At 45.7% G+C, this 26855-nt stretch overlaps 1 protein-coding gene across 1 annotated transcript in view; it reads right to left on the reverse strand.

Annotated features, from left to right (window-relative positions):
- WWTR1 (WW domain containing transcription regulator 1) overlaps window positions 1-26207 on the reverse strand; it is a 91933-nt gene extending 65726 nt beyond the window's left edge. Inside the window, exon 1 of the mRNA XM_079978165.1 lies at window positions 24692-26207. Coding sequence (XP_079834291.1) covers window positions 24692-25116 — 425 coding nt within the window. The 5' untranslated portion in view covers window positions 25117-26207. The remainder of the gene's footprint in view (window positions 1-24691) is intronic.
- Between the last annotated feature and the right edge of the window lie 648 nt (window positions 26208-26855).

The following is a 26855-nucleotide window of genomic DNA, read 5'->3' on the forward strand; positions in this document are numbered from 1 at the left end:
TTGTTCCATATCCAGTTCTAACTGTAGCTTCTTGTCCCACATAGAGATTTCTCAGGAGACAGATGAGGTGATCAGGCACTCCCATTTCTTTAAGAACTTGCCATAGTTTGCTGTGGTCGACACAGTCAAAGGCTTTTGCATAGTCAATGAAGCAGAAGTAGATGTTTTTCTGGAACTCTCTAGCTTTCTCGCTCATATGTTAGATATGCACAAATTCTTAGGTTCTATCCAATGGTGTCTCCTCCACAGTGGGAAGACTTTTGGATGTACCAAAGACTTCCATTTGGAAAAGAAAAGGAGACAATCTTCATCAATTCCCCCTTTCCCCACCCAAACGGTCCTCCAACGCCTTTCAGCATAATTGGAGGAGAAAGATGAGGGGCAGAGAGAGTCAGACAGAATTCTCTCCCCATTTCATTGACAGAATCTTCCACTAGAGATCATGGCACTTTCCATTGGCTGAGGAGCACCACCAAATTCTGCTTAAGAGAAGTGTGCCTCATTATCTTGCACTGGAAACGCTGCTGTAGGACTGCTTCTGGCAACCCTGTTATCATTGCATGGAGTAATGTTTTCCACTGAAACTGCTTTTGGAATGTTCTCCACTGTTTCAGAATGTTTTGATTTGTTTTTTAAGTTGTGGGTCTACTTGCTGTTTGGGGCTCCTTAGGGGAGAAGGGCAGAGAATAAATTCAACAAACCAATTCAACAAATAATTATGAAGCACAGAAGTGCATAAAAATGCTTTTTAAAATTACGAGTGGCCATGTGTCCTGCTTTACAGAGGACAGTCCTCTGTTTGAAAGACTGCCTAGCACAAGTCCTGTTTAAACATATGCATAAGAGAAAGAGGCAAAGGCCTTGCCTATCGAGCACAGTAGACTGAGCAGCACACTATTCCCCATTATGGTGGTGAGATGCATCATCTTCCTAATTAAATCCTAATAATGTTTCGCCTGCACATTTTAGATTTAGCACACACACGTTTTATGCAAATCTATGCCCTCTTTTGTTCTCTTGCTTGGCAATGCAAAAGCGGCTACCCTATTGAAAATCCATTGTTTTTTGAGTTCCACATGTTAACTATTAATGTATTATATGGCTGACTTCTCTCCTCCCTCCTTGCCTCCATTATTTGAAATGAGACTCTTGGTCTCTGAACACACTCCAGCTTGAAATGCACAGCAAAACTGTTGGAGAAACATATTGTTTGCTGTACACAGCGCAGCTTCGCCTATCAAACACTTAATCTAGACTTCATGTTATGACTCAAGCGTTCCCTCTCGTATTCCCTGTACGTTGCCGACACAAGATTTGCAGAACACTTTGGTAATGGTTATGAAATGGGGCAAGGGGATAGCTTTCCAACAAGTTTCAGTTCAAACGTACTTTAATGTTTTATAAGCATGTGGACAATTTATCTTGGGATCAGTCGAATCCGCCACTCAAGGGGATTTGCTATCACAACAGCAACCTGGTCTTTGTTCACTGGGGCTCCGTGTGAAATCAGAAGAATTTTTAAGATCTCCTCTCCTTCCCCAACCACACCACACACACACACACACACACACACACACAGCATCCAAATTTGCAGGGGCACTCACAGATTATAATGCGCTAAGAGCTAGTGGCCTGCCATTAAACTCTCCACATTCCTGGACTTCTGTTTCAACATGCTGTTGGCACGAATCCAGCACCTCTCTTCACCATTCCTCCACAGTGCTATGCTGATTACAGGGAACCTGACAAACAGAAATGAGCCACCATAGTCACTAGAGGGCCATGAAAATTTGTGTCCCGGATTATTTAGACTCATCTACCCATGTACTATCTGAAACCCAAGCAGCACATTGGTTGCCAAATGTGAAATATTTTGGCATTATTTTCAGCTCTCCTGCCTTATCAACAAGGTCCACTTCTATGCTATCTCAGGCCCCAGCCATACCTCGGCTTCATGTGGACTGCAAATCTCTTGTGCCTTCTTTAATTTCCCCTCGTCCTGAATAGGAGAGCTATTGAGTCATTATTTACACACTGGGAATCTTTCTTCCCAATACATTTTCAGCACGCGGGAAGGAAACGCAACTGCTGCTTTGCAGATTATGCTAAGCAAGTGTTGTAGGTCAGCATCACACACGTTCTGTGAGGCAAGCTTTAAAGTTATTCAATTCAGGTGCCTTAAATAGATCTCTCGACCTTCAGGTCTTCTTCTCTAAGGCCTTGTTACTTGAGTAGCAGGAGCAACTGCTGAGCATCCATTCCCCCACAGTTAAAGCCAATTGTTCCCTAGCTTGTTGCAGTATATTTAAAGGGGCTAGGCTGAGATACCTTGCAAATAATTTCTCAAAGAGCAGAATCTTCTAGGAAAGGTAAAGTACTCTACAACCAGTTTTAGACTGGTTGCCTATGTATACCTTCACTCTCAAAGACACATCTTGATTTTTGTTCTGACCCAACATTTTCACACAGTGGGTCTTTTAAAAGGAACGTGTACTCTGTATGCACGGGGCCTCTTTTAAAGGACGCTCCCTGTATATGGGAACGCGGGTGACGCTGTGGGTAAAAGCCTCAGCACCTAGGGCTTGCCGATCGAAAGGTCGGCAGTTCGAAACCCCGCGGCGGGGTGCGCTCCCGCTGCTCAGTCCCAGCGCCTGCCAACCTAGCAGTTCGAAAGCACCCCCGGGTGCAAGTAGATAAATAGGGACCGCTTACTAGCGGGAAGGTAAACGGCGTTTCCGTGTGCGGCTCTGGCTTGCCAGAGCAGCGATGTCACGCTGGCCACGTGACCCGGAAGTGTCTCCGGACAGCGCTGGCCCTCGGCCTCTTAAGTGAGATGGGCGCACAACCCCAGAGTCTGTCAAGACTGGCCCGTACGGGCAGGGGTACCTTTACCTTTACCTTTACCCTGTATATGGGAATTCCTCTTAAGAATGTGCCAAAGTCTTCCAAACTTAACAAGTGGTCCTCATTCACACTCATGATTTACACCAGCCTCCTCCAGCTGGTGCCCTCCAGATGTTTTGGACTTGAACTCTCATCCGGCTGAACCCACCCTTTTGCAATTACGTTTCTGAAGAAGACTGGCTTGTCTAAAAAGAGGATAACAGCCAAGAGAATACGGATAGTATGGAATGTGGCACACACATGCATTTAAAAAGATAAATTAAAAAGAAGAAGACTGTACGCAGAAGACTCTAAAACTTCATCCTGTTTTTTAAAACAACACAATCCTTTTATAATTAATATTAATCCTCCTTTGTACCAGGAAATTCTCCAGCAGAGCTTTTAGCAGTACTTTAATAAGATTGTAGGTATGATAAATGAAAGTTTAAAGCCTACGCAAGTAATTTGTCAGGCAGTATATTTTATTGCTTGCTTTTGCTATTTTCCAGTGCCTTTTTGAACCACCAACAACTGGGGGAATTAAACCACTGAACTAACAAAGGCCCCCTACTGACATTTTTTTTTTTAATCAGCTCTGCACATTTGTTCTGGCATATTTGCCTGTAGTGTTATCATAATGCCGTTGCAGTGCTAATGCAGTATTTTTCACTGTGACGTTGGGCTGGCAACACAGTTAAGACTTGCTCTCTTTAAGTGCTTATTTACTTGGTGGAGCCAATCTAAGAAATGGCCCCAAAGCATTCTCAGTTTAACTTGTTTTGAAAAGTAAGTCGTCTTGCTAATGAATAAGTGAGAAGCCAGTAAAGGTTTCAGAAACTTGCTTTATCACGTGATGCCTTAAACATATCACATATCCTGACAGAATATTTAAATTTAAGGCAAGGAACAATAAAGAACAACTCCTCAGGGTATAAGACGGCAGTTATCTTGCTGTACACAATATTCCTACTGATTCAGATGCGACAGACTCTCTTGTTGGGGTGACGTCAATGCTCCTTGAGCTTACAATTCTCTGAGAAGGCCTTGACGGAAAAAAATCAGAAGGCTTTCAAACCAAGACTCTCAGACTTAACTCTAAACATTCTGAAGATATTTTTTTTTTAAGCTGCTCACAAGTACTGAGGAATACATACAGTGGCTTGCAAGGGGGCGAAATTAATGAAAAGTTCTAAGCAATGATAAGTAATAGAAACTCACAGCTTTAAAGAAGATTGCTTAGAAAGGTTTTGTGGGTTTGGGGGGGGGCTTAAATTGGATCTGCTTGCAGACCTTTTTTGGGGGGAAATATTAGCAAGAGATTCTTTCTGAATCTTCACCCTGAAAACATCGGGAATCACAAATACAATCTTCTGCTTTTGTTAGGGATAATGTTTCATTTTTTCCAACTGAACATTCCAGTAGATTTATTGTGTAGCAAACATTACCAAAACTAAACAAGAGGCAGTAAAAACTGTTAAAAGCTTATCTCTGTTTGGCAGCCATTGTTTTTAAGACAGAAACTGCATTATAACGTACAGGTTTTTCAAGGTTGGCAAAGCTACAAGATTCTGTCAGGGATCTATTCCCCCCCCCCCCGCTTTTTTTTAAAAAAGCATTTTTATATTACTTTTAACAGCAACAAGAGACACAACAAGAATGCATATTGAGAAGTGTTCTGTTGTAGTAAAATATCTGCATTTGACACAGTTGATGTTTTGTATGCTGTTTCTAAGCCTATCATTCACATGAGCATAAAGCAGTGTCTTAATGAGTATGCAGATGGTTAAAAGGTTTACATTACTGTCCAATACATGTCTGTTCAGAAGTAAGTCCATCTGTTAGTCCTGGAAGACCTGCTCCCTGCCTTGTATATCTTTTTCCACCTGGCCTGGAAAGGCGGGGCCCTGACTGACTCCAACTACAAAAGCTGAGACTACAAAAGTTGAACAAAATCTTGGACTGGGGCATTGATTAGTGGGGGTTTGTTGGGGGAGAGTTGTTGATGTTATTTTTTTGTACCATGATTTATGTGGAAATTGTTCTATTTTGTTGTGTACTTGCTGATGTTTTGCTCATGACTACTTTTGTAATATTGTTGTAAGCCACCTTGAGAATGGTTTTAACTTGGGAAAGGTGGCATACAAATAAAATGATTGATTGATTGAAGTCCCATTGTGTAAACGAATAAGGATAGCAGCCTAAAACCACAACTCTGTGTTAAGACAAGCCTGATCCTGTACAACAGTGGTGGGGGAACCTTGAGGTTTGATGGCCTTTTACAAAATTATCCTAACACAAACTATTTGTAAAACGTATCTTTACTGGGATTTCCTTTTGCAGAGCCTTGATCTCTCGCATTACTTACGCAAAACTTCTAATGGAAGACAGAGCTGGCCTCACCAGCAATAAATGAACTTACAACATTGCATAGCTGGTGCTGAATGGTTTGAACTGTGAACCGTTGTCTGAGAATATTGTTAAAGGTCAACATTTCCAAGCCAAGAGGACCAGAAATCTAGTGTGGGAGTTTCTGTACAAAAGATCTTATTCTTCACAGTGCTAATTGTTTCTGGGGTTCCACTTACCCTGTTGCCTCCTTATTGAAAGCAAGTATGATTTAGCCCAGTAGAGTCAATTTCAGAGTAAAACACACTTAGGATTCCTCCTTTGGGTGAATCATGCAAATTCTTTAACACTTGCAGGAGCCAGCAATTTCCAACATGTGAAAGATCTGGGCTACAGCAGCTGCGGCTAATTTGAAGCCCTCTTAGCCTTTCTGCAGACCCTCACATCCTCTTTACCCACTAACTCAAACATGGCTGGAGATAGAGGCCATCTTGCAATAGTGCAGCCGTGATGCAACATCACTGTCCCAACGCTAACCAAACAGAAGGGCTTGTGGGAAATTATAATTAATTTTCTGGTGTCAATACTTTGGCCAAAAAGCAAAAGCAGTACAGTCATACATTGGTTCATAAACGCCTTGGTGACTCAAATGTTTTGGCTCCTGAACACCGCAAACCCGGAAGTGTTCTGATTTGTGAATGCTTTTTGGAAGCCGAATGTCCAATGCAGCTTCCGCTGCTTCTGACTGAGTGCAGGAAGGTCCTGCAGCCAATCGGAAGCTTTGCCTTGGTTTTTGAACATTTTTGGAAGTCGAACAGACTTCCAGAACTGATTCCGTTCGAGAACCAAGGAACAACTGTACTGTACTAGAGAAGTTTATCCAGAGATTAAAGCCTCGAGTTCAATATGGGATCAACTTCCTGGAACTCTGGGACTCTCTCTCTCTCTTGTTCTCCACTAACCCACACACAGCATATTATACACAGTCTTAGCTCTTCAGAGGCCTCAGGTTGCCATTGCATGCAGATTTGTTTTTCTTAAATAAGACTGGGTAGTTGCTTCCTTTACCAATTCCAGTTGTACAAGTTCATGCTCTAATATAGGTCTGTCAAAACTAGAGTATCAAAACTCCTTCATCCGAGGGCACAGGTATTTGCTGATCCACTGGGGGTAAAGAATGAACGGAACCACAAATCGCTTTGAATCAGAAACAAGAGATGACTTGGGAGCGAGGCGCATTAGTTGACCACAAGGTTACAGTTCTATTATTCTCTCTGTCAAACTCCAGGTCATGCCTTCTCTTCAGCTCTGCTCCCCTTTGAGAGCTTTGCCTGGCTGAAACGTGTCTTCAAACTGAGATAACACACTTTGCTTGCCAGGATGGAGAGATGTGCATGAGTCTGGGTGCCTAGACATCTCTGAGTTTTGCATGGCTAGAATGTAGTCCATTGTGGAAAGGTAAGAGTATTGCTCTGCCCCACTTTGCCTCTGGGGCTCACCTACCCGTGGCATGCCACCCCAGGAAGGAAGCCCATGAGGTAAGGCAGTCCTCTGACTCCTTTAAAAGCAGCCTCCTCACAGCTGCAGGATGTAAAAGCAAAGTAAAGATGGAATCAGGATCTGGCCTAGGCTCGAAGAATATAACAAGGAATTCTGTGAGAATTCCCCATAGCTGCTAGGCTGAAGGACTTTTCCCTCTTGTTATTTTCTTCAAAGATCCCTCCCTCCCTCTTTTTACTCTTTCTATTGCCATTCTTCATTCATTTCAGGATAAATATAATCGCTCCAGGGAATTATCTTACTGGATATTCTATGAGAACGGCATAATATTTGATCAGTTTGGATGGAACATTAAAAAAAAAAGTAGTCATTATCTCTTTCTATAAAAACGAGGAGGGAGGGAATCAATGCCACAAGCCTGTACATTTAAATTCCGCCTGTATGACATTTCCTTCTACTTTAATTGCTTCCATACAGTTTATATCTGCTAGTCACGCTAGGCCTCAGAGTGCTCCATGCACCCTGCTACAAAGGCGCTCTTGTCCTATAATAACCTCGGCAATCAAAGTGAAGGAATTATGGGTAAGGCAGAACAGCCAGAGTTATTGAAATAAACAGGTTTCCAACTGCATTCAAAAGCACATTTCTGTCAGGAAGCAAGTCCGCCCTAACAGCTAGTTCTTCTGTCAGGATATAGAGAGACGTTAGAAGAAAACTGGGTAACAGCGTTAACTGCACACTGTCTAGTCTACATCCGCCTTTGGCAAACCTGGTTCCCCTCCTCATGTTTTGGACTACAACTCCCATCAGCCCCAGCTATGCTGGGCAAAACAAACAAAGACTTAATTAATTTTACTCCATGCCTTCCTAACTTCATTTCAACTGCTGTTACCACATCAGGCAGGTTGCTAAGAAAGCCTTCTGAAACTTTTTTTTGAAAAACTGCCATGTTTCTTTAAGGAAATAGCAACAACAACAACACCTGAATTATCTAGTCAGCCCACTTACTTGTCTATTTCTCAAGTGAATAAAACTGATTCTGAAATTACCTGTTCCAAGTTTCTCCTGAGGACCTAGTATTTTAATGGAACTGAGCATTGTTACACATATTCCTCACTCCGCCACCCTAGCCGCCTTTCATTTTACTCTAAAATTGTAATTACGTTTTAAGCCTCACACTTGGCAGACCTCCTTCTTCATATACAAAACAGACATTGTTAAAACAGCCCGTTGGAAATCATCATAAATACGATCTATCGTTTCAGCTGCAGCAGCTCGAGAGAATCGGTTTACAACACACCAACTTAGAAGTGCCTACTCTGCTCTTTTCAGGCCCTCTCAAGCCAAGGCCCGAAATAGATACCCATCAGTCCAAGCAAGTCTCAAACGGGCCTTCTCAGAACTCCAGAAATTGTTTCTTCACTTCCAGCCCAGTTTCTGCTGGATGAGAATAGCCACCCTAATTAAAACTCTCCTACTTATCTGGGCTCATAGATAACACTCCGCAGTGTGCCAAAAACTATATAATACTTCCCTACCCCATCAAAAAAAACCCACCCCCAAAACTCTATGCCATTTCATTCACCATGTAGAATATGGTCACCAACTCGGATGGCTTAAAAAGAGGATTAGACAAGAAAAATGTATTCCTCTATGTAACAGCAGCAGCAACCAGAATATTGATTGCAAGGAATTGGAAGGGGGAGAAAATCCCATCACTATTAGAATGGCAAAACAAACTCTGTGAGTTTGTAGAAATGGCAAAATTGATGGCAATTATTAGAGGCCACTCAATACAGAGAATAATTAAAGGGTGGGATGGAGTGAAGGAATACATGAAAAAAATATGGTTCCGGTATTGAAATACAAATAGATAATGTGTAAAACGTGCAGGGGTAAGCAAGAAAATAACAACAGAATTAATTGGACAATTATTAAATTATAACAACACAACAAGATGGAAGAGGTAAAAATGGAGACCACACATGGGTGAAGGGAAGTGGGGGGTATAGGGGAATTTATAATATTATTTATAATATGAACTTTCCAATTGCGTTGTATTTATATACAGCAAAGGGAAGTTTAGAGTAATTAGGTATATTTCAATTTAGGTAATTTATGTAATAGGTTTATGTTAGAAAACGAATATGGATTTTGAATTTGATGCTTGTAATTCTCTTTGGTTTTGAAAGAAAAAAGAAAAGAGGATTAGACAAATTCATAAAGCTATCAATGGCTACTAGCCAGGATGACTTTTGTTCTACCTCCATTGTCAGATTGTACCATGCCTCTGTATGTCATCAATTACTGAGAATCACAAATGGAGAGGGTGCTCTCTAACTCTAGTCTTGCTTGCGGGTTTCCCACAGGCATCTAAATGGCCACTTTGAGAACAGGATGCTGGACTAGACATGCCTTTTGTCTGCTGCAGCAGGGATCTTCATATGTACTTACTGTTCTGTTTTGCACAATTGATTTGACTGTTCTTCCACATAGCTACCCCTTGGCAGCAACTGGAAGTAACAAGAAGTCCCTAAGCCAACAAGTCTGTGCTTTGCTCCTCCCATTGTTGAGCCCAGAAACAAACCATGGAGTAACTCAGTGAGGGGTTGCCGTTACATCTGACCCTGGGGCCATCGTTTGTTTCTCCCAAACAAACCACAACCAGGAAGCCAAGAACGAACCAAAGCATTTGTAGGGCACCGGTTGGAGAAAGCTAACCCAAACCTTCCCTCCCACACTCCTCGCTGGGTACCTTAATGCTGTGGCTGGGCTGTGTTCCAGAATGGGTAACAGTTTAATTGAAAAAGGAGAGCTACTTTTAAAAATTAGCAGTGCAAAATGAGCGGCCATTACTCAGGAGTCAGTTTGCGGTCATTAATAAGGTATTCTTGGTCCGCAGAAATTCTTTTGATCTCTTCCATCCATGTTGAGCAGTGCAATGAGAAGGCAACGTTTACACAGATAGAGAAATGCTAATCTTACAACCCAGCAATGATCTCTTGTCACAAGGAATTCAATCTTCTTATGTTCAGGATATGTACATCCCCTATTTTCCATTAGGGTGGACATATTTCAAAAGGTACAAATCCGGACCCAAAAAGTTGTTGAGCTTTTGTAGGGCAATTGCCTGATAGCTGCGCAGCCACCGCCGAGCCCACACCAGACCCAGAGCGTGAACCGAGCTGCCCACACCCCCCCAAAATTATTATTTAACCCGAAATCCAGGACATTTGCTTTAAAATGTACAATCCGCCCCCAGATGGGCATGTGGGACCCCCAAAAGAGGACATGTCCAGGAATTCCTGGATATATGGCAACCCTGTTTTCCATACCGTCTTCCATACATTCCTACCCACGATCATGAATGCCACCAGGCACAAAGCAGCTTAAGTTAATAATCACCCATAATCAATGATTACTTAAGTATAAGTGAAAAGCAAATAAAAAACACAATTGCTTTACTATACGAAGTCCTGATTATATCTGCCTCAACACGTTGCTGCATATACAGCTTTTTCCAAGGTTCTCATGTATGACTGGATGCTAGAAGGTGCCCTGTACTGTATTATCGCAACATGTCCAAGCGCCGGCAATTGGATTTAGCAAGAGCCTCGAGAGAAATTGGAAACATCTCATTTTATGGAGTCTTCATCAGGATCAGGTGAAGCCTACTTTGTAATAATCAGAATAACCATTTACCATTTTACATTGTGCACATTCAAACTGCTTCACACGTTATCTGCTCCGTAACCCTTACAACAGCTTTCAAACACATGGCAATGTTATTATCCCTCTATTGCAGCAGATTGTGGTTTGAGGCAGAAAGAATAGTCACTTGCCTAGGACCAATAAGTGGGGAATTCCAGTGTTTTTTTTCTGGGGGGACGCAGGGGCACACATACCCCTAAACATTTTGTGAATCTAAGTTTGGCCTCATTGAGGGGCAGTATTTCAATATAAGTAGGAAAATGAGAGTACTCCTAAACATTTATTTATTTTTAGGGAAAAAAGCACTGGGAAATCTTATGTACAAGAAGCTGGGATAACGCATGTAAATTAAGCTGACGTAAAGTTACACCGGAACCAAACTCTGTTCAGAAATGAGAGCTGCTGCTGTTTTGCCTAAAGCCTGGAAACATGCCTTTAAAATACAGTGGTACCTCAGGTTACATACACTTCAGGTTACATACACTTCAGGTTACAGACTCCACTAACCCAGAAATAGTACCTCGGGTTAAGAACTTTGCTTCAGGATGAGAACAGAAATCACGTGGTGGCGGCGCAGCAGCAGCAGCAGCGGGAGGCCCCATTAGCTAAAGTGGTGCTTCAGGTTAAGAACAGTTTCAGGTTAAGAATGGACCTCAGGAATGAATAAAGTACGTAACCAAAGGTACCACTGTACTGCTCTGTGCCAGGTTGCCAGGTCACATAACCAAGCGGAACAGGCTTGGGATCCAGCCTAAACCTCTGCCACTGCCCCACCAAACCCTGCCACTGCCACACCCCAGAAGAATCTTGCCATAAGATTGCCCCCTACTGAGTGTGCTTGGCTCGTATCAATTCTGCAGAGGTATACTTTGAAGGCTGTCGAGAGAAGGCTGCAATACCATACACATTTATTTAGACGTAAACCCCATTGGACATAATGGGAGCTCACTTACGCAGTATATCACCATGTCTCAGAATAGAAGCTTTGACTCCTTTTCTCTAAGTGGCACACAGAAAGTGAGCGCTACAGGAAGGTTGTTTTTACTCCTGTGTTGCAAAATCAGGAGGTTAGGGAGTCTACTCAGAAGTCACGTTCCTGTGAAGCTGCAAGTCTCACTATATTATACTGCAATATTTTAATGACCATTTGGGGTACCTCTGTCATAAAATCCATGCCCTTTTTTGAGCATACTCTTCAGTTTCATTAATTTAAGTCCTTTACAGCAGATGTTGCTGGACTACAGCTCCTATCAGTCCCAGGCAGTATAGGCAATGGTGAAGGATGATGGGAATTGCAGTCCAACAACTGCAGGACACCACCTTGGGCTACATCTGCTTTGCACCAGGGTTCGAAATTAGCAGGGCGCCGGCTGCATTTTGCAACTAAAGGTTCTCCATTTGCAAGCACCTCAAAAAACTGGGCGCCATTTTTTTGCATCTGGCTGACACTCAAGGATCACTGAAATGGATGTGCTCTGAAGGCCCAAAGTATATGTTAAGGATAGACATAGCTGTCAACTTACAGATTTGAAAATAAGGGACCAGCAGCCTTGAAAATAAGGGACCAGCAGCCAAAATAAGGGACCTGCGGCCTCACCTGTTCCAGGCACTCCAGTCTTCCTGTCCTCCTGCAGTCTGGTCAAACTCATGCTGGTGGCTTCGAGAACACTGTCCAACCAACTTTGTAACCAGAGGTTCAACTGAATAGAATCTGAATCACATGCACCACAAGGCCTATGCAGCCTCAACTTAAGATGGCTCCCCAGCCTGGCTTTCCACTGCTAAGTTTGCAGCAGCACGTGCAACAAAATGGTGTCCAGCATTCAAAAGTTCCCTCAGCTTGCATTAACTAGCCACACACAAGGCATGCAAGCTCCACCCCCAGTCGTTCTTAGACTTCTTATTGGGTGAGCAACACAGCCAAGCAACACAGCTGGAGCTTCCTGGCTGGCAGGAAGGGAGGGAGAGGAGCTGCTTCCTTTGAAATTTAAGGGACATCATTTAAGGGACATCCATCAATAAGGGACAGCAGCGGGACATGGCGCTGGAATAAGGGACTGTCCCTTCAAATAAGGGACACTTGACAGCTATGAGGATAGACAATATACATCCAGGGACCCACGGATGAGAAACACTGTGTTAAAGGGTATAACAATAAAGAGTAAAGTGTTTTGAAAACTGAACTACGGTACCAATATTTTTACTGTACACACCAAATTAAACATGTATGAACAATTTCTGTTAAAAATGTGATATTAACAATGTGTCACTTATGTGTATTGTGGATTAATTCATGCTTATCAAAATATTAAATAAAAAGTGGTGTTGACCACCCCAACCCCCCCAGTGACGGCCTGGCGTTCTGTTTTGGCGCCCACAACCCAGGTCCCAGAAACTATTTGGCTCCTAGCTTTTCTATCCCAGTTGCTAATAGTGTTTTGCACATACCTTAAAAAAATAAATAAATAAATCACATTTATCAAAAAATGGCCTCTTTAGGGCGACACTCAATAGCAAATGTGCAGTGCAACCCCACGCATAGCTATACAGGACGCAATGGGGCTTACTTGTGAGTAAACATACAGAAACGCTGCTGTACACTGTTTCAAAGACTTGCCTTGGGATTTGCAGGTAAAGCAAAGGAAATGAGATGAGGCAGTTAAAAGTTGTGCGTTTGCTCACCCTCAGTATTACAACCGCTACCCCAAGTTAAAACATGCCTTTAGGAAACCGAGCTAAGCTGAATTAGTGCCTCATCTGCTCTATTATTCTTGACCACTCCTGCTGAAGCTACATGTTTATACAAGCCCCGAATGCAACCAAGGCGATGTACTCCTGCTAGTTTGAAAGATATATCAAGATGACCTTTAAACGCCAGTGTAAGATGGGAAGAGTACTCAGGACTACCAGAAAAGCAGCTTTTCAGGGATAAAATACTTTTAAAGTACCAGAAAGTCAACTTTTCTTTAAGGTGCAATAACAAGAAGTTCAAGGACCTTGGAAGTAATTTTTTAAAAGGGGGACAAAAGCCTCTTAACAGTATGCAATCAGCTTTTCTTATTGGAGATTCTGGTTCCTCACAATGCAAAAATGGGTGTGTGTGTCTGACAGTGGAATGGACTCTCTTTCGAGGTGGTGTACTCTTTGGAAGTCTTTAAACAGAGGTTGCATGGCCATCTGTTAGGAATGTTTTGGTTGTGATTCCTGCATTGCAGAGGGCTGGCTAGATAATGGATCCCTTCCAACTCTACCGTTCTGTAATTCCAAGTCTAGGCCTTGCTTCTACAGGCCTTCTAAAGGACCCAGTACAGTGGTACCTCAGGTTACATACACTTCAGGTTACAGACTCTGCTAACCCAGAAATAGTGCTTCAGGTTAAGAACTTTGCTTCAGGATGAGAACACAAATCGTGCTCCGGCGGCACCAGGAGGCCCCATTAGCTAAAGTGGTGCTTCAGGTTAAGAACAGTTTCAGGTTAAGAACGGACCTCCAGAATGAATTAAGTACTTAACCTGAGGTACCACTGTAGATCTGCAGTACAGACTGACTCAAGCCCTCTGCTACATGAGATCTTGTATAGAGAGACTGGCAGAATTTAAGCAAACAGGCCGAGCCTCTGAACTGCAACCAAAGGCCATTTCCAGACTTTATACTGGCAAGCATTTCTGCAGTTCCGGCGGTCATACCAAGCTCTACATTCACAGGAGCAACACAGCAGCGGGCAAGCTGCTCGGTCACAAAACTCAGCTGCCAACATTTCCAGAAGCATGGAAGCCGCTGTGGCAGAAATCCACAAGCCACGGACTCCTTTGCCAAGCTGCCCTGCAGATTCAGACAGAGGGACAACTCCCAACCACAGGAGCAGCAATGTCTGGAAACTGCTTGAGGCAAAACCGGGACATTTCTGCTGCTTCACACCCTTCCTTGTCACAGGAAGGTAAAATGGGGGGGGGGGGGACAAAACAAACTCCTACACGGACCCACAGAAAAAGATTTCAAGCATGCAAAAGGGGAATAAAAATTCGCCTCCCCGATTCTTGCAATATTATGTTCCTTCTTGCAACATTATGAATATATTTTTGTCGGTTATTAAACACATGCATTGTTTAAATGTAAATATCTGTCCATCAATAAGTATCCCGTGGGCATCTTACAAACAAAAGAATATTAAAAGCACAGTGCATGATCATTAAACCAATATGCAGTCCTTGGAAATGGGGAAGGGCTTTCTTTGCACAGAGGCAGCAAAACAGTTTACAGATCAGATTAGGCTACTTAAAATTCACCTCGGGCTGTTGTGGCCTAACATACAATTAGAAGGCGGGGATGAAGAAAAAGGTATTCGACTGGTGCCCCAAAGACCAGAGAGAAATACTAGGTGCCGCGGCGGAGCAAGCCGATTGGGCGCCTGGGGAGGCGTGTGTCCAGGGGCGGGGCCAGCTGCCCGTAGGGGCGGGGCCACCGGCCCGTGGGACCTCCGGGGAATCTGCCTGGCTCCTCCCACTCAGCCGCCCTACAGCTGAGGGAGAGGCAGTGGGCGGACAGTTTGGGACAACGCCGACCCTGCACGTGCCTGAGCCAGGAGAGATGTGTGGCTCGGTTGCGCTGCAGGCCCTGCGGTGAGTGCTGCCCAGCATTTTGTCACCCCCCTCAGTGGTGACACCCGGAGTGCATCCCCCCCCAACGCACCCCCCTTCCTCCGCCCCTGACTAGGTGAGCCTCTCTGGGGTATTCCATTGTTGGGGGTGCCACTAGCCAGACTATGCAGAGCTAGATATATTAACAGCAAGGATTCGAAACCTGCGGGACCAGAGATTCTCAGAAGACTGGAGTAAATACACAAACTATTTGAAAAGTAATTGTAATGAACAGATTACGCTAGTAGGATTGCAAGAAGTTTTGTAAGGAGGATTATTTGAAATATTGCAAAAAAGACTATGAAGAAAATGATTAGTTAATGATAATTAAGAGTAATAGAAAAATTAGGAAATGCACAATATCACCAGAGGAGCTGACGGAAGTCAAAAATATTGTATAAGGTAAGAAGTTATGTTACATGAATGTTGGAATCATAGAATCATAGAGTTGGAAGAGACCACAAGGGCCATCGAGTCCAACCCCCTGCCAAGCAGGAAAACGATTTGTTAAAAAAACTAATAAAAATATATTTTTTTTAAAAAAAGGGGGGTGTCACTAGCCAAACAGCCCTTGCTTTGGTAGCTACCTGGCTCACCACGTGGTAAGGCAGGGCTTCCAAAATGGATCTTAAGGTCAGAACACACACAAGTGGCAGGAGATGATCTTCCAGGTCACTTGCTGGCTACCAAGCAGTTTCAGGCTTTATAGCTTAAAACCAGTACAGTGGTACCTTGGTTCTCGAACTTAACCCATTCCGGGAGTCCGTTTGACTCCCGAAACCGTTCGAAAACCAAGGCGTGGCTTCCAATTGGATGCAAGAGCTTCCTGCACTCAAGCGGAAGCAGCGTTGGACATTCGGCTTCTAAAAAACTTACTTCCGGGTTTGCAGCGTTCGGGAGCTGATTTGTTCGGGAGCCAAGTTGTTCAAGTACCAAGGTACTTCAAACCAAAACAGATTAAGCAAAACAATGTTAAAAGGAACTGTGTTCAATTTGCAACATTTATATGGGCCACAAAATCTGGCTAAGATGTCATTCTGAGGCTATTCTAATGTATACATGTTTACTATAATTTGAGACTAACTATACAATGAAGTTTTTGTTTTATTGACTGGCAAACATTCTGATGAAATGCACACATAGTAGTCAATTAAAATACAGAGGTGCACTATTAATTTCTTCTTTCACTGTACAAGGCTGTTTTCACATTCTTACGGACTAGAAACTTGCTTTAAAAAAATGAAAACTGAAATTCTCAGGAAGCAAAAATTCTGTGACCTTTGAAGAATGCTTTAAATATTGTTATAATACACTCTGACAGTGATTTCCTTCTACTGAAAACTTGTGTAAATATTTTGGGCTGGCACAAGAAAGCATCTGGATCAATTATGTCTTTAATAAAGTTGGGATGGGAAATTTTAATCCAGCCATTCCTAGTTCTTCCAGGTCTCCTTTCTTCAGGTGTGTTAACCACCCCTTTCCAAGTTTCCCATGTTCAAAAGGGGGCCAGAGGCAATACTGAGCTCCCAGCCCTCGAATGTAAAACAAGTTGCACCTTTTGGAGTTGCGCCAGGTAAGCCAAACGTAATGACAAACTTGTTTTCCTCCAGTTCTTGCCGGTCACTATTGTTTTACCAGTGACTGTTCAAGGTTTGTTAAATATCTAAACATCTCCAGCCAAGTACAGCCAATACCAATGGAGAATCGTTCCTGGTAAACACATGCAGCTTTGTTGTAAGTCTGTTTTCCACCCCCCACTTTTGAGACCCGGTGTTGCGTTACAGTTTAGGGTGGTCCTGGGGCTACTTAGGTTTCTTACAGTCATCGCCAAAAAATCTCCACAGGAACCGACATGCAAAACTGTGATTTCTATAAGTCACAGCTGGTCCCCGGGTAAACAATGCAAAGCAAGACTTATTGTCAGTACAAAGTTTCAGCTCCACTTTCTTCTATTTGCAAGTGGAAATATATACCATTTGAGAACTAACCAGTGTCCTAATATAAACACAAATTGCTTTACAAGCCTTTAAAACCTTTTTCAAGGCCAGTGGGTTGGATCTTATGCACACAGACTTGAGAACAGGTCCCACGGGACACAATGGGGCTTACTTCTGAGTAGACCTGCACTGGTTTGCAGTGTGGAGTTCAGCAAAATTGACGCCTATAGATTTCAGAGGCGACCGAGACTGCGAACCTAACCCCACTTGATGGAGCCAGCCTCAATGAATTCAGTAGGACCTACTTCTGAGTAGACACAGTTAGGACTGTGCTGTTAGTCAGACCTAACTTGATTCATTCATTTCAACTAACTTAGGCTCAAGTCCTAAACACACTTAATAGGGAGTCAGATTCATTAGAGGAATTTACTACTGAGTAAGCGCTGTGGGTTAATGCCTCAGCGCCAAGGGCTTGCCGATCGAAAGGTCGGCAGTTCGAATCCCTGCGGCGGGGTGCGCTCCCGCTGCTCGGTCCCAGCGCCTGCCAACCTAGCAGTTCGAAAGCACCTCCGGGTGCAAGTAGATAAATAGGGACCGCTTACCAGCGGGAAGGTAAACGGCGTTTCCGTGTGCGGCTCTGGCTCTGGCTCTGGCCAGAGCAGCGATGTCACGCTGGCCACGTGACCCGGAAGTGTCTCCGGACAGCGCTGGCCCCTGGCCTCTTAAGTGAGATGGGCGCACAACCCCAGAGTCTGTCAAGACTGGCCCGTACGGGCAGGGGTACCTTTACCTTAAGCATGCAAATGATGATGCTGCACCACTGGATCTATCCCAACGTGCTGTACGCCAACCACTTCAAACAGCATGAGTTCATGTTTTATGTATTGGAAGCCATCCAGAATGGCCATTGTTGTTGTTGTTTCCACCACTTCTTGATTCTTCCAGTGGGAGCTTGTCTCCCATTGGAGAAAACATCCAGAGTGGTAGCAGAATTATTCTATTCAACAAAAATAAGCAGGAGTCTTGCAGCACCTTAAAGACTAACACATTTCCGATGGTACAAATCCACTTCATTAGATGCCTGATGCCTTATTCTCAGCTGGAAGAAATTTATAAATACAGTGGTGCTAGGGCATGGGGGGAAGTGAACAGGGAAGTCGAATGCTCGCTGTGCTTTATTTTGCACACTTTTTGTGCTCTGATTGATACCATGTACTTTTTGGATTTCATTACCATCTGATGAAGCAGCCACTGGTCCATGCCACAATAAATTTCTTACAGTACAGTCATATACATTTTTGAACCAATGATGCTTACTCTCGGGAAAGTGTGTATACTGCACTTACCAGGGAGTAAGCTCTACGGAAGTCAACAGGACTTACTAGATATGATTATGCTGTAAATCTTTAAAATTGCCACAAGACACTTTGGTTCTGAATATTGAAAAATATTGAAAAATAATAGCCATCCCAGAGTTGTCTACATCAAGTTTGGATGCTTCTACCCTTCAACAGAAGCACTTGCTTCTTTTTTGCAAATAGTCCTGGAGAAACATTTGTTGAATGACACTATGAACATTATTTTTGGGAGAGAAAACAACAATAACCAATGAATCCTCCTTATATTTACTTGGAAGTGAATCCCACTGTGCACAATGGCCCTAATTTCCAGGTAACAATGTATAGGATTGCATCTTAGCCAACTCTTTCTACTCAAGAGGCCAGACGTCATTGTATTCTACTCCCACACGGGTCTTTCAAGCACCCAAAGCAGCCCTGGAGGACAAGGTGTGGCAGTTACATGGAGCCAACACAACATTAAACATGTATTTTAATTTAATGTGCACTTAAAATGCAAATGGCAGCTGCACTGAGGGGAGATTTCCCAATGCAAATAGCAGCTCCGGAGAGGCAATTTCTCCCAGGACTACAGCAGGGGAGGGAATAGTTAAACTTCATCTCCCTGCCAGCTGCAACTTTGATCATCATCATCAGTTCCCCAGTGGCTGCCATTTGTATTTTTAAAAATACGCACAGTAAATGCAAAAGACACTTTTAACGTAGCAATCCAGTTTGGGAGATACAACGAGAAAACACTCTCGACGGCACACTTGGGAGTTAGCAAATGTGTTCTTGAAATATCACACTCAGGATATTTGTTTCCAGAGTTTGAAATCATCCCCTCGCAAAGCACTGACGAATGCTGACAGACTACCACAAATGCCCACCATCTGGCAAGAGCGATGCACAGGCGGAAAGCAGATTTCCTCAACACATCCTCTGCTTGGAAAGGAGCTGCACAAGTAAAAAAAAGCACACTTTGTTGTACATGGTATGCATCTGGGTCACTTAGAAGTGCACACACAGATCCCAGCACAAATCTGGGACCATGTAAAAAGGTAAAGGTAAAGGGACCCCTGACTGTTAGGTCCAGTTGTGTACGACTCTGGGGTTGCGGCGCTCATCTCGCTTTACTGGCCGAGGGAGCCGGCGTACAGCTTCCAGGTCATGTGGCCAGCATGACTAAGCCGCTTCTGGCAAACCAGAGCAGCGCATGGAAACGCCATTTACTTTCCCGCCGGAGCAGTACCTATTTATCTACTTGCACTTTGACGTGCTTTCGAACTGGTAGGTTGGCAGGAGCAGGGACCGAGCAATGGGAGCTCACCCCGTTGTGGGGATTCGAACCGCCGACCTTCTGATCGGCAAGCCCTAGGCTCTGTGGTTTAACCCACAGCGCCACCCGCGTCCCTCTGGGACCATGTATGCAGCACCAAACAGGGAGCTGGTGCTGTCAAATCTGACAAGAATGGCCATATTATGAGCAGTCACTGATCTGTGTGCACCAGCATAGGCTCATCTTGTTACTCCAGAGGTTCAGAGCCACTGCTAGAGAAATGTCACCCAATAAATCCCACTGCAACACCCTATTTCAGTTTATCCGGAATTCACAATCAAGATGATTGGAAAATCAAAAAGAAAGGGAGGAGGGAACCAACAGTGCAAACATTTCAGTAATTTCCAATCTACCCCTCCTATTCAGTCTCCTAAGTGGTAGCGCCCTTCTTTAAGAAGCTTTGTCTACTAACATCCAGATTTCCTTGCACTGCAGAAATCCTTAATGGCCGGTAGCATTTGTCTTTAGTACAGAAATACAGGAAGCAGGGCTGGCCCATGACATTTGGGGGGGGGGACGAGCCACAAAATGGCACCCCGCTTCCTGCCAGGAAAGAAGGGGCGAGTGAAGATCTACATCAGGAAAAAGGCGGGAAGAAATATCTACATCAGAATCTGCTGCGCCTGGAACTTGCCACCTGAGGCAGCTGCTTCACCCGGCCTCATGGCAGCTGTTTTATATCAGGTCAGACTGTGAATCCATCTAGCCAAGTTACTGAACCAGCCTTCTCCAAACTGGAGCCCTCTTGGTGTTTGTGGACTACAACTCACATCCGTTCCAGCTAGCAAGGTCAGGGATGATGGGAGTTGTAGTCCGAAATATAAGAAGCGACTTGTTTGGTCAGGCCAAAGGGTCATCTTGTCTAACTTCCTCTTCCCCCAGTGACCAACCAGATGAATGTGGGAAGTCCACAAGCAGCACCCAAGTGCAAGATTATGCGCCACGCTTGTGATGCACAGCGACTGGCGTTGAGAGGAATAACAGTGAAGGCAGAATAAAGCCATCATGCCTGGTAAGCCACTGACAGCCTTAACCTCCATGAATTTGTCGAAGCCTCTTTTAAAGGGACGTGGGTGGCGTTGTGGGTTAAACCACAGAGCCTAGGACTTGCCGATCAGAAGGTCGGCAGTTCGAATCCCCGCAACAGGGTGAGCTCCCGTTGCTCGGTCCCTGCTCCTGCCAACCTACCAGTTCGAAAGCACGTCAAAGTGCAAGTAGATAAATAGGTACTGCTCCGGTGGGAAGGTAAACGGCGTTTCCGTGCGCTGCTCTGGTTCGCCAGAAGTGGCTTAGTCATGCTGGCCACATGACCCGGAAGCTGTACGCCGGCTCCCTTGGCCAATAAAGCGAGATGAGCACCGCAACCTGAGTCGGCCACAACTGGACCTAATGGTCAGGGGTCCCTTTACCTTTTAAAGCCATCCAAGTTGGCGGCCATCACTACAACTTGCGAGTGAGCTCCATATCTTTACATGTGGAGCAGGAAGTAGCTCAGACTAGCAGTGGCTCTCCAGCCTTTCCCATCATTGGCTTCCCAGTGTCCTTTGAACTGGGAAGGCCAGCACCTGAACTGGGACCCACTGCAGACACAGCATGGGCTCTACCGCTGATTTATGGTGTGCATCCCCCTAGCCCAGAAGGATCCTTGATTTCACAAGGATCCTGTGATTCTTCTGCTGCATTCGTCGGCAGTCTGTTGTTCCATGATGGAATTCAAAGCAACTTACTTCTGAGCAATGTGTTAGCATCGAGGGTGCGATTCAAGCTGTACTCCTCTCATCCCTTCCCTATCTCACCCTTCTTTTCCCTCACTGCAGCATAGCGATGCTCTCTATAAACATGTTCCTCCCATGTTTGTTTATCTCAATGTGTAAACTGACTTTGGGGCCCACACAGGCCCTGAAGGCCATACAGATTGCCCATGTTTTAGATTCCTGTTTCCCTACCCACACACAGATGGCTTTGGGAAAGGCCCCTTCATCCATTTTCCCATCACACTGTGGCCTTGTTTGCAGGTGATGCTAGGGGAAAACTGCAGGCATACAGTCTCTGGCAGAGCAGCTTGCAGCTGCTTTGCTCTGCCCTGGTTATTTTGGTGCTGTGCTGTGCTGAGCCAAGCCGTGGATTGGCCTAGCCTGTCATCCGAACCTGGGCTGGTGGAAGAAATGGCTTTCCAGGTGGGAAAGAGCCATCACACTAGCATCCAGACAGGTGGGTCGCTGTTGCTTACTGGCACAGAGAGCAGCAAGGAAATGGGATGGTTGGTGCAGCACAAATGCACCAGCAGAGCCAACCCAGTGCTCCTGCCAGTGCTGCTGCACTGCACTGACCTCCCTCTCCTTCCCTCCTGATAAGCAACATCAACTCTCCTGCCAGAAAGCTAGCATAGCAACTCCACTCCACCTAGCAAGCCAATTCTAGCTGATGGTTTAACTCTCTCCAGACTAACCACACACTACTGTATAGCCAAGGTATGCCCTATGGTTAACAGCTTATGGTTTGTCCAGGTTGCACTAAACCATGGCTTAGCACACAGAAACAGGCCAGGAGCTCCTAGGGTTAACCTTAGCTCCTTCTCTGGTATATTTCAGGACATATTTTAAAGCCTCTTCTCCTTTATCTACAATAATTTATCAGGAATAACAGCAATAGTGTTGTTCTCTCTTTACTCCTTTTTTTTTAATCCACAGATAAAAAAATATCCTTTTAAATATTATTTTTGCAATCTTCCTGGTTGCCTTTACAAAGTAGTGGAGAACCTGTACTGCGCAAAGAATTCTTTCTATTTAATAATACTGATTTGAGCCTTCTGGTGTTCATGTAAGGAAGACTGGACAATTTATGCAAAAGTGACAATTATCAGCAGACTGAAGATAACCCCGAAATGCATATGAGAAAATTTCTAAGGGGGGGAAACAAATCCATAACAACTGTAGCATAGACTTTTGAGAGACAGGAGGTTGCAGGGTGGGAAGGAAAACATCCCTGCCAGCTGGGTGGGGAGTGAGAACAGAATAGAGTGTCTGGAACAGGAAGATAGGGACACAAACATATATATACACACACATATAAAGTGTAAAATAAAACCATTGTCTGGATAGGCCACTTCCTGTTTCACTCTGAGAAGATATTTTTAAGACATTCCCAGGAGCAGGAGGAGTTGCCCATCGACAACAACAGGGAAATTAAAGAATTGAACAAGCTTGTCCACCATCACCCCACTCCCCCAAACAGCAATGGCGGAGGTGGGTGGGGGAGAGGAAACCTGACTCAAAAAAGAAGTCTAGTGAGAACTGAACAACTCAAGCGGGTATGGAATGCTGGCTTGACTGGTGGGAGGCAGGGCAAGGAAATAACATGAGAGGAAGGGGAATGGAATAGAGTGGAGTCACTGGAGACATCAACATGAACACACGATTTTGTTGTAGCACCTCAACTTATATTGGCGGTAAAATCAAATGTACTGTTTCCGTTGACTTGCTTCCAAAGAGGTTAAACTCCAGTGGGCTACACTGCGGCATTTGATTTGCTCCAGGGCTCACCCCCAAGGACTTAAGCCCAGAATTAATTTTCAGTGGTACAACTCTGCCAAAGTGCCCCTAAGTATGCACTAAGCAGCAGCATCTAGTCCTAGTCCTCACACACCTGAGCCCCCCTAGCAGGGAAAGAGGCCTTCGCTTGCACATCACATCCCAGCAGGGCCTACCAGTGCTGATGCCCACCTGAGCTGTGGCCGTTGTAAAGCCATTATTTTCATGTTCCCACATTGCCCCACAGGCACATTACACAAGGACATGAAAATGGAAGGTGACTCACAAGCACCCGTCACAGAGGCTGCCTCTTGCTTGCTCCTAGTAAACCCGCCATATGAATGGCCCTGCAGGCAACGGAGGGGGCTCACAGGAGGGCATTTTCTCAGGGGGTCCTTCACTCCCGGTTTCAACTTTGCACACCTGCTCAAGTTTATGTGTGCAGAGGAATTAAAAGAAGCATGAAGAGGTTCATGAAGAGTTGATTCAAGTCTGGCCCTAGGGGGATGAGGCCTGTTTTCTGTGCCAAGGTTGAAGTATCAAAGATATTGCACTGAGAACCAGGGCAGTGTAGCAGTCAGCATGTCAGACTTGGCCCCGAGAAACCCAGGTTCAAATTCCCACTCAGCCATGAAGCTCACTGGGTGACCTGGGGCCAGTTATACCATTGTAGCCTAACTTATCACACGAGGTTGTAGCTTGGATAAAATTGGGAGGTGTTTGAATGAGGCTGGGTGGTAGAAGAATGATGCACACTACCTTGAGCTCCTTGGAGGAAAGGAAGGAAAATAAATGATAAAGGTAAGCTCCTCTGAGCGGATGCAAACTCCTTCACCAACAATGGTCACTTTTGTGTATTTTTATTTTTTTAAAAAACTGAGGTTATATCCCACCTTCTTCCCCATAGAGCTCAGGATTGCTTGCATAGTTCTCCCCCTCCTCATTTAATCTCCACAACAACCCTGTGAGGTAGGTCAGGCTGCGAGTGAGTGACCGGCCCAGTGAGTTTCATGGCCGAGTGGGGATTCGAATCCTGGTCCCCGAAGTCCTAGTCCATGAAACACACATGGATTTGTGTGATGTAATTTCCATGTAGGAAATAGCACAAAACTCTACACCGGATGAGAGTGCTCAGGTGTACTGGTTAGTCTTTGTATATCTTAACAGACCCACCTGTATTTCTCAACACTGGACTACACTCAGAAAGTGCCTTATGGCAAGTCAAAGCTTTGGCCCCACTAAGTCAGTATTGTCTGCGCTGACTGGTAGCAACTCTCTGGGGCTTCCGGCTGAAGTGGGGGTTCCTCTTCTCCCAGACCCGTCCTTTTCCCCACCACTGATCTTACACGTCCCAGCCAGGCCTAGCGTTGCCCCTGACTCTTTTGAGTCGCCTCCCTGCACTCAAGAGCAGCCCCCAAGCCTTCATTCTGCCCGCTTGGCCCCCCCCCAGCTATTTCCTCCCCAGACTTACTTGAGGAAGTATCTCTGGCCCGTGTGCGTGAGTGCCATCTCCCAGCCGGGAGGCAGCGGCAGCTCGTCCGTCACGTCGTAGGATTGCTGGCGGAGATGCGCATGTTGCTGGGCCTGGCTCGGGGTGGCCCCGGCCCCGGCGCCCAGCTGCAGGGAGGCGGGCGACGAGTGCGAGCGGACGTGGTGGGCTCCGACGGCAGCGCTGCTGAGCCGCGGCGGGTGGCTGCCTGAGTCGGTGCTGGACTGCCGGGAGTGGGAGCCCGAATCGGGCTCCTTGAAGAAGGACTCTGGCAGGATCTTTTTCCTCCACGAGCTGGGCTTGGGGTTCATGACCGAGTTGAAGAGAGCCTCCAGGTCGGTGTCCAGATCCTGCGTGACATGGATCACCTGCTGCCCCGGCGGGGGAGGGACGCCAGCAGGGTTCATTTTCGCCACCTTTTCCCGAACTTTTCTTTGGGCGGGGAAGTCGAGTCTCTGGAGCAGATCTCTGGGGTTTCGCCCTCTTAAATCGCCAGTTTCCAACCCCCGTCGCACAAAATAAGTATTTAGCAGTGAGGGTCCAAAAGAGACCCGAAAGTCATCCGAGATACGAGATGCAAATAATGATGATGATAAGCTTCTTCAAACCCTTCCAAAGCTAAACTTATCCGAGCGCCCTTTTTCCCCCTTTCCCCTTCTCCCCAGAGGCCCCGGCGGCTCCAAGGCAGCCGTCCCCTCCCTCCCAAAACTTTTTATCTCGCAGGATCTTCCAGAGTACACATGAAGCACGTCCAAGTCAGGCCCCGGCGGAAAGTTATGCAACTTTTCTTTTCTTTGCTGTCCCTCCCCGCTGCAACTGCAGAGATTTGTTACAATTCCCTCTTAAGAAAGCAGCTCCTTTAAAGGACTAGTTGGTGTGTGTTGGGGAGGTGGGGGGTAGATCTGCAGCCGCGGCTGTCACGGGAGGGAGGAAAGGAGGGCTCAGCCTCGCCGCCCGGAATTCCAGAGGAGGCCTGAGGCTCGAGTGAAAGCTTCCGAGGGGGGCTTGTACGTTCTGATTTGGAACGCTGGCGCTCCCGCGAACGTTCCGATTTCGAACGCCGGGGTTTCCAGGGGGTCTCGCCAGCGTTCGGTTCCCAGGCCTGACCGAAGATTCCTCCCTTTCCCTGACCGAGCGCAAAAAAAAAAGTTTTTGATTTTTCTTAAAGGGTGGGTGGGCAGAAAACCGATCTTTTGCGGGGGAGAAAGAGGGGAAGGGGGTCCCCTTTCCCGTTCACATACCCATGGTCCGGATCTTGAAGAGCTGAGTACTTCCCGCCGTGGTAGTGGCGGCAGCGGCGGCTGCTTTCGGACTATCCCAAACAAAGTTACCCAAAACTCTCAGGGCGGCGCAGAAAGTTTGGCAGCTGCATTATTCATGAGCTCAGTGTCTGGGACCAGCCCGATTACACGGTACACCCACTGAGAGTCCTCCCACGGCTCAGCTGAGAGCCGGACCCTGCTGGATTTTTTTTTTCCCCAGCTGGGCTAGAGGAGCCTCCTGGGGGTGGGTTTAGGGAGTTTTACCGGGATCTTGGACGGAAATCCAGCGGGGTTATGACTAATACATCGGGCGAAGGAAGCGTGCCACCGCTTCCTGCGGGACTCTCCCTAATAAGGAATCGTACAACGGGGGGGGAGGGGGAGGGGATACCGTGCAGAAAACCAGTCCGTCCCTGTCGCTCGTTTGGGGGCGGCCTCGCCTTAATCAGACTGGCCGAAACTACCATTAAATACTTCCCTGGAGCAACTTGGCCGCTTTTTCCTCAGATACAGTATTCAGTGGGGCTTTCATATGCAAAAAGGAGTTTGAGCACAGCTCAGGCTTAGGCTCTGACAGATCCTGCACTGAGAGTTGCATCGCAATTGGCATGGTAGGAATGTGTCCGTCCCCCGTGTCCCCCCCCCCGTTGCAGGTTCCCACACGTGCCTGGTGACTGTGAGAGGAAGAGATATGTGGAGGGTTTCTATAGCTCGTCAGTGCTGAAGCTTCGATTGGGAGCCTCTCCCCTTCTTTCCCAGTGGCGTAGCGTGGGTTGTCAGCACCCGGGGCAAGGCAAGTAATTTGCGCCCCCTAACCCGTGGATTTGCGCCCCCTAACCCTAACCGCCAGATGTTGCACCCAGTGCGGCCAGCCCCCCCTGCAC

The sequence above is a fragment of the Podarcis cretensis genome (genome assembly GCF_951804945.1).
Source record: "Podarcis cretensis genome assembly, chromosome: 5".
NCBI lineage: Eukaryota > Metazoa > Chordata > Lepidosauria > Squamata > Lacertidae > Podarcis > Podarcis cretensis.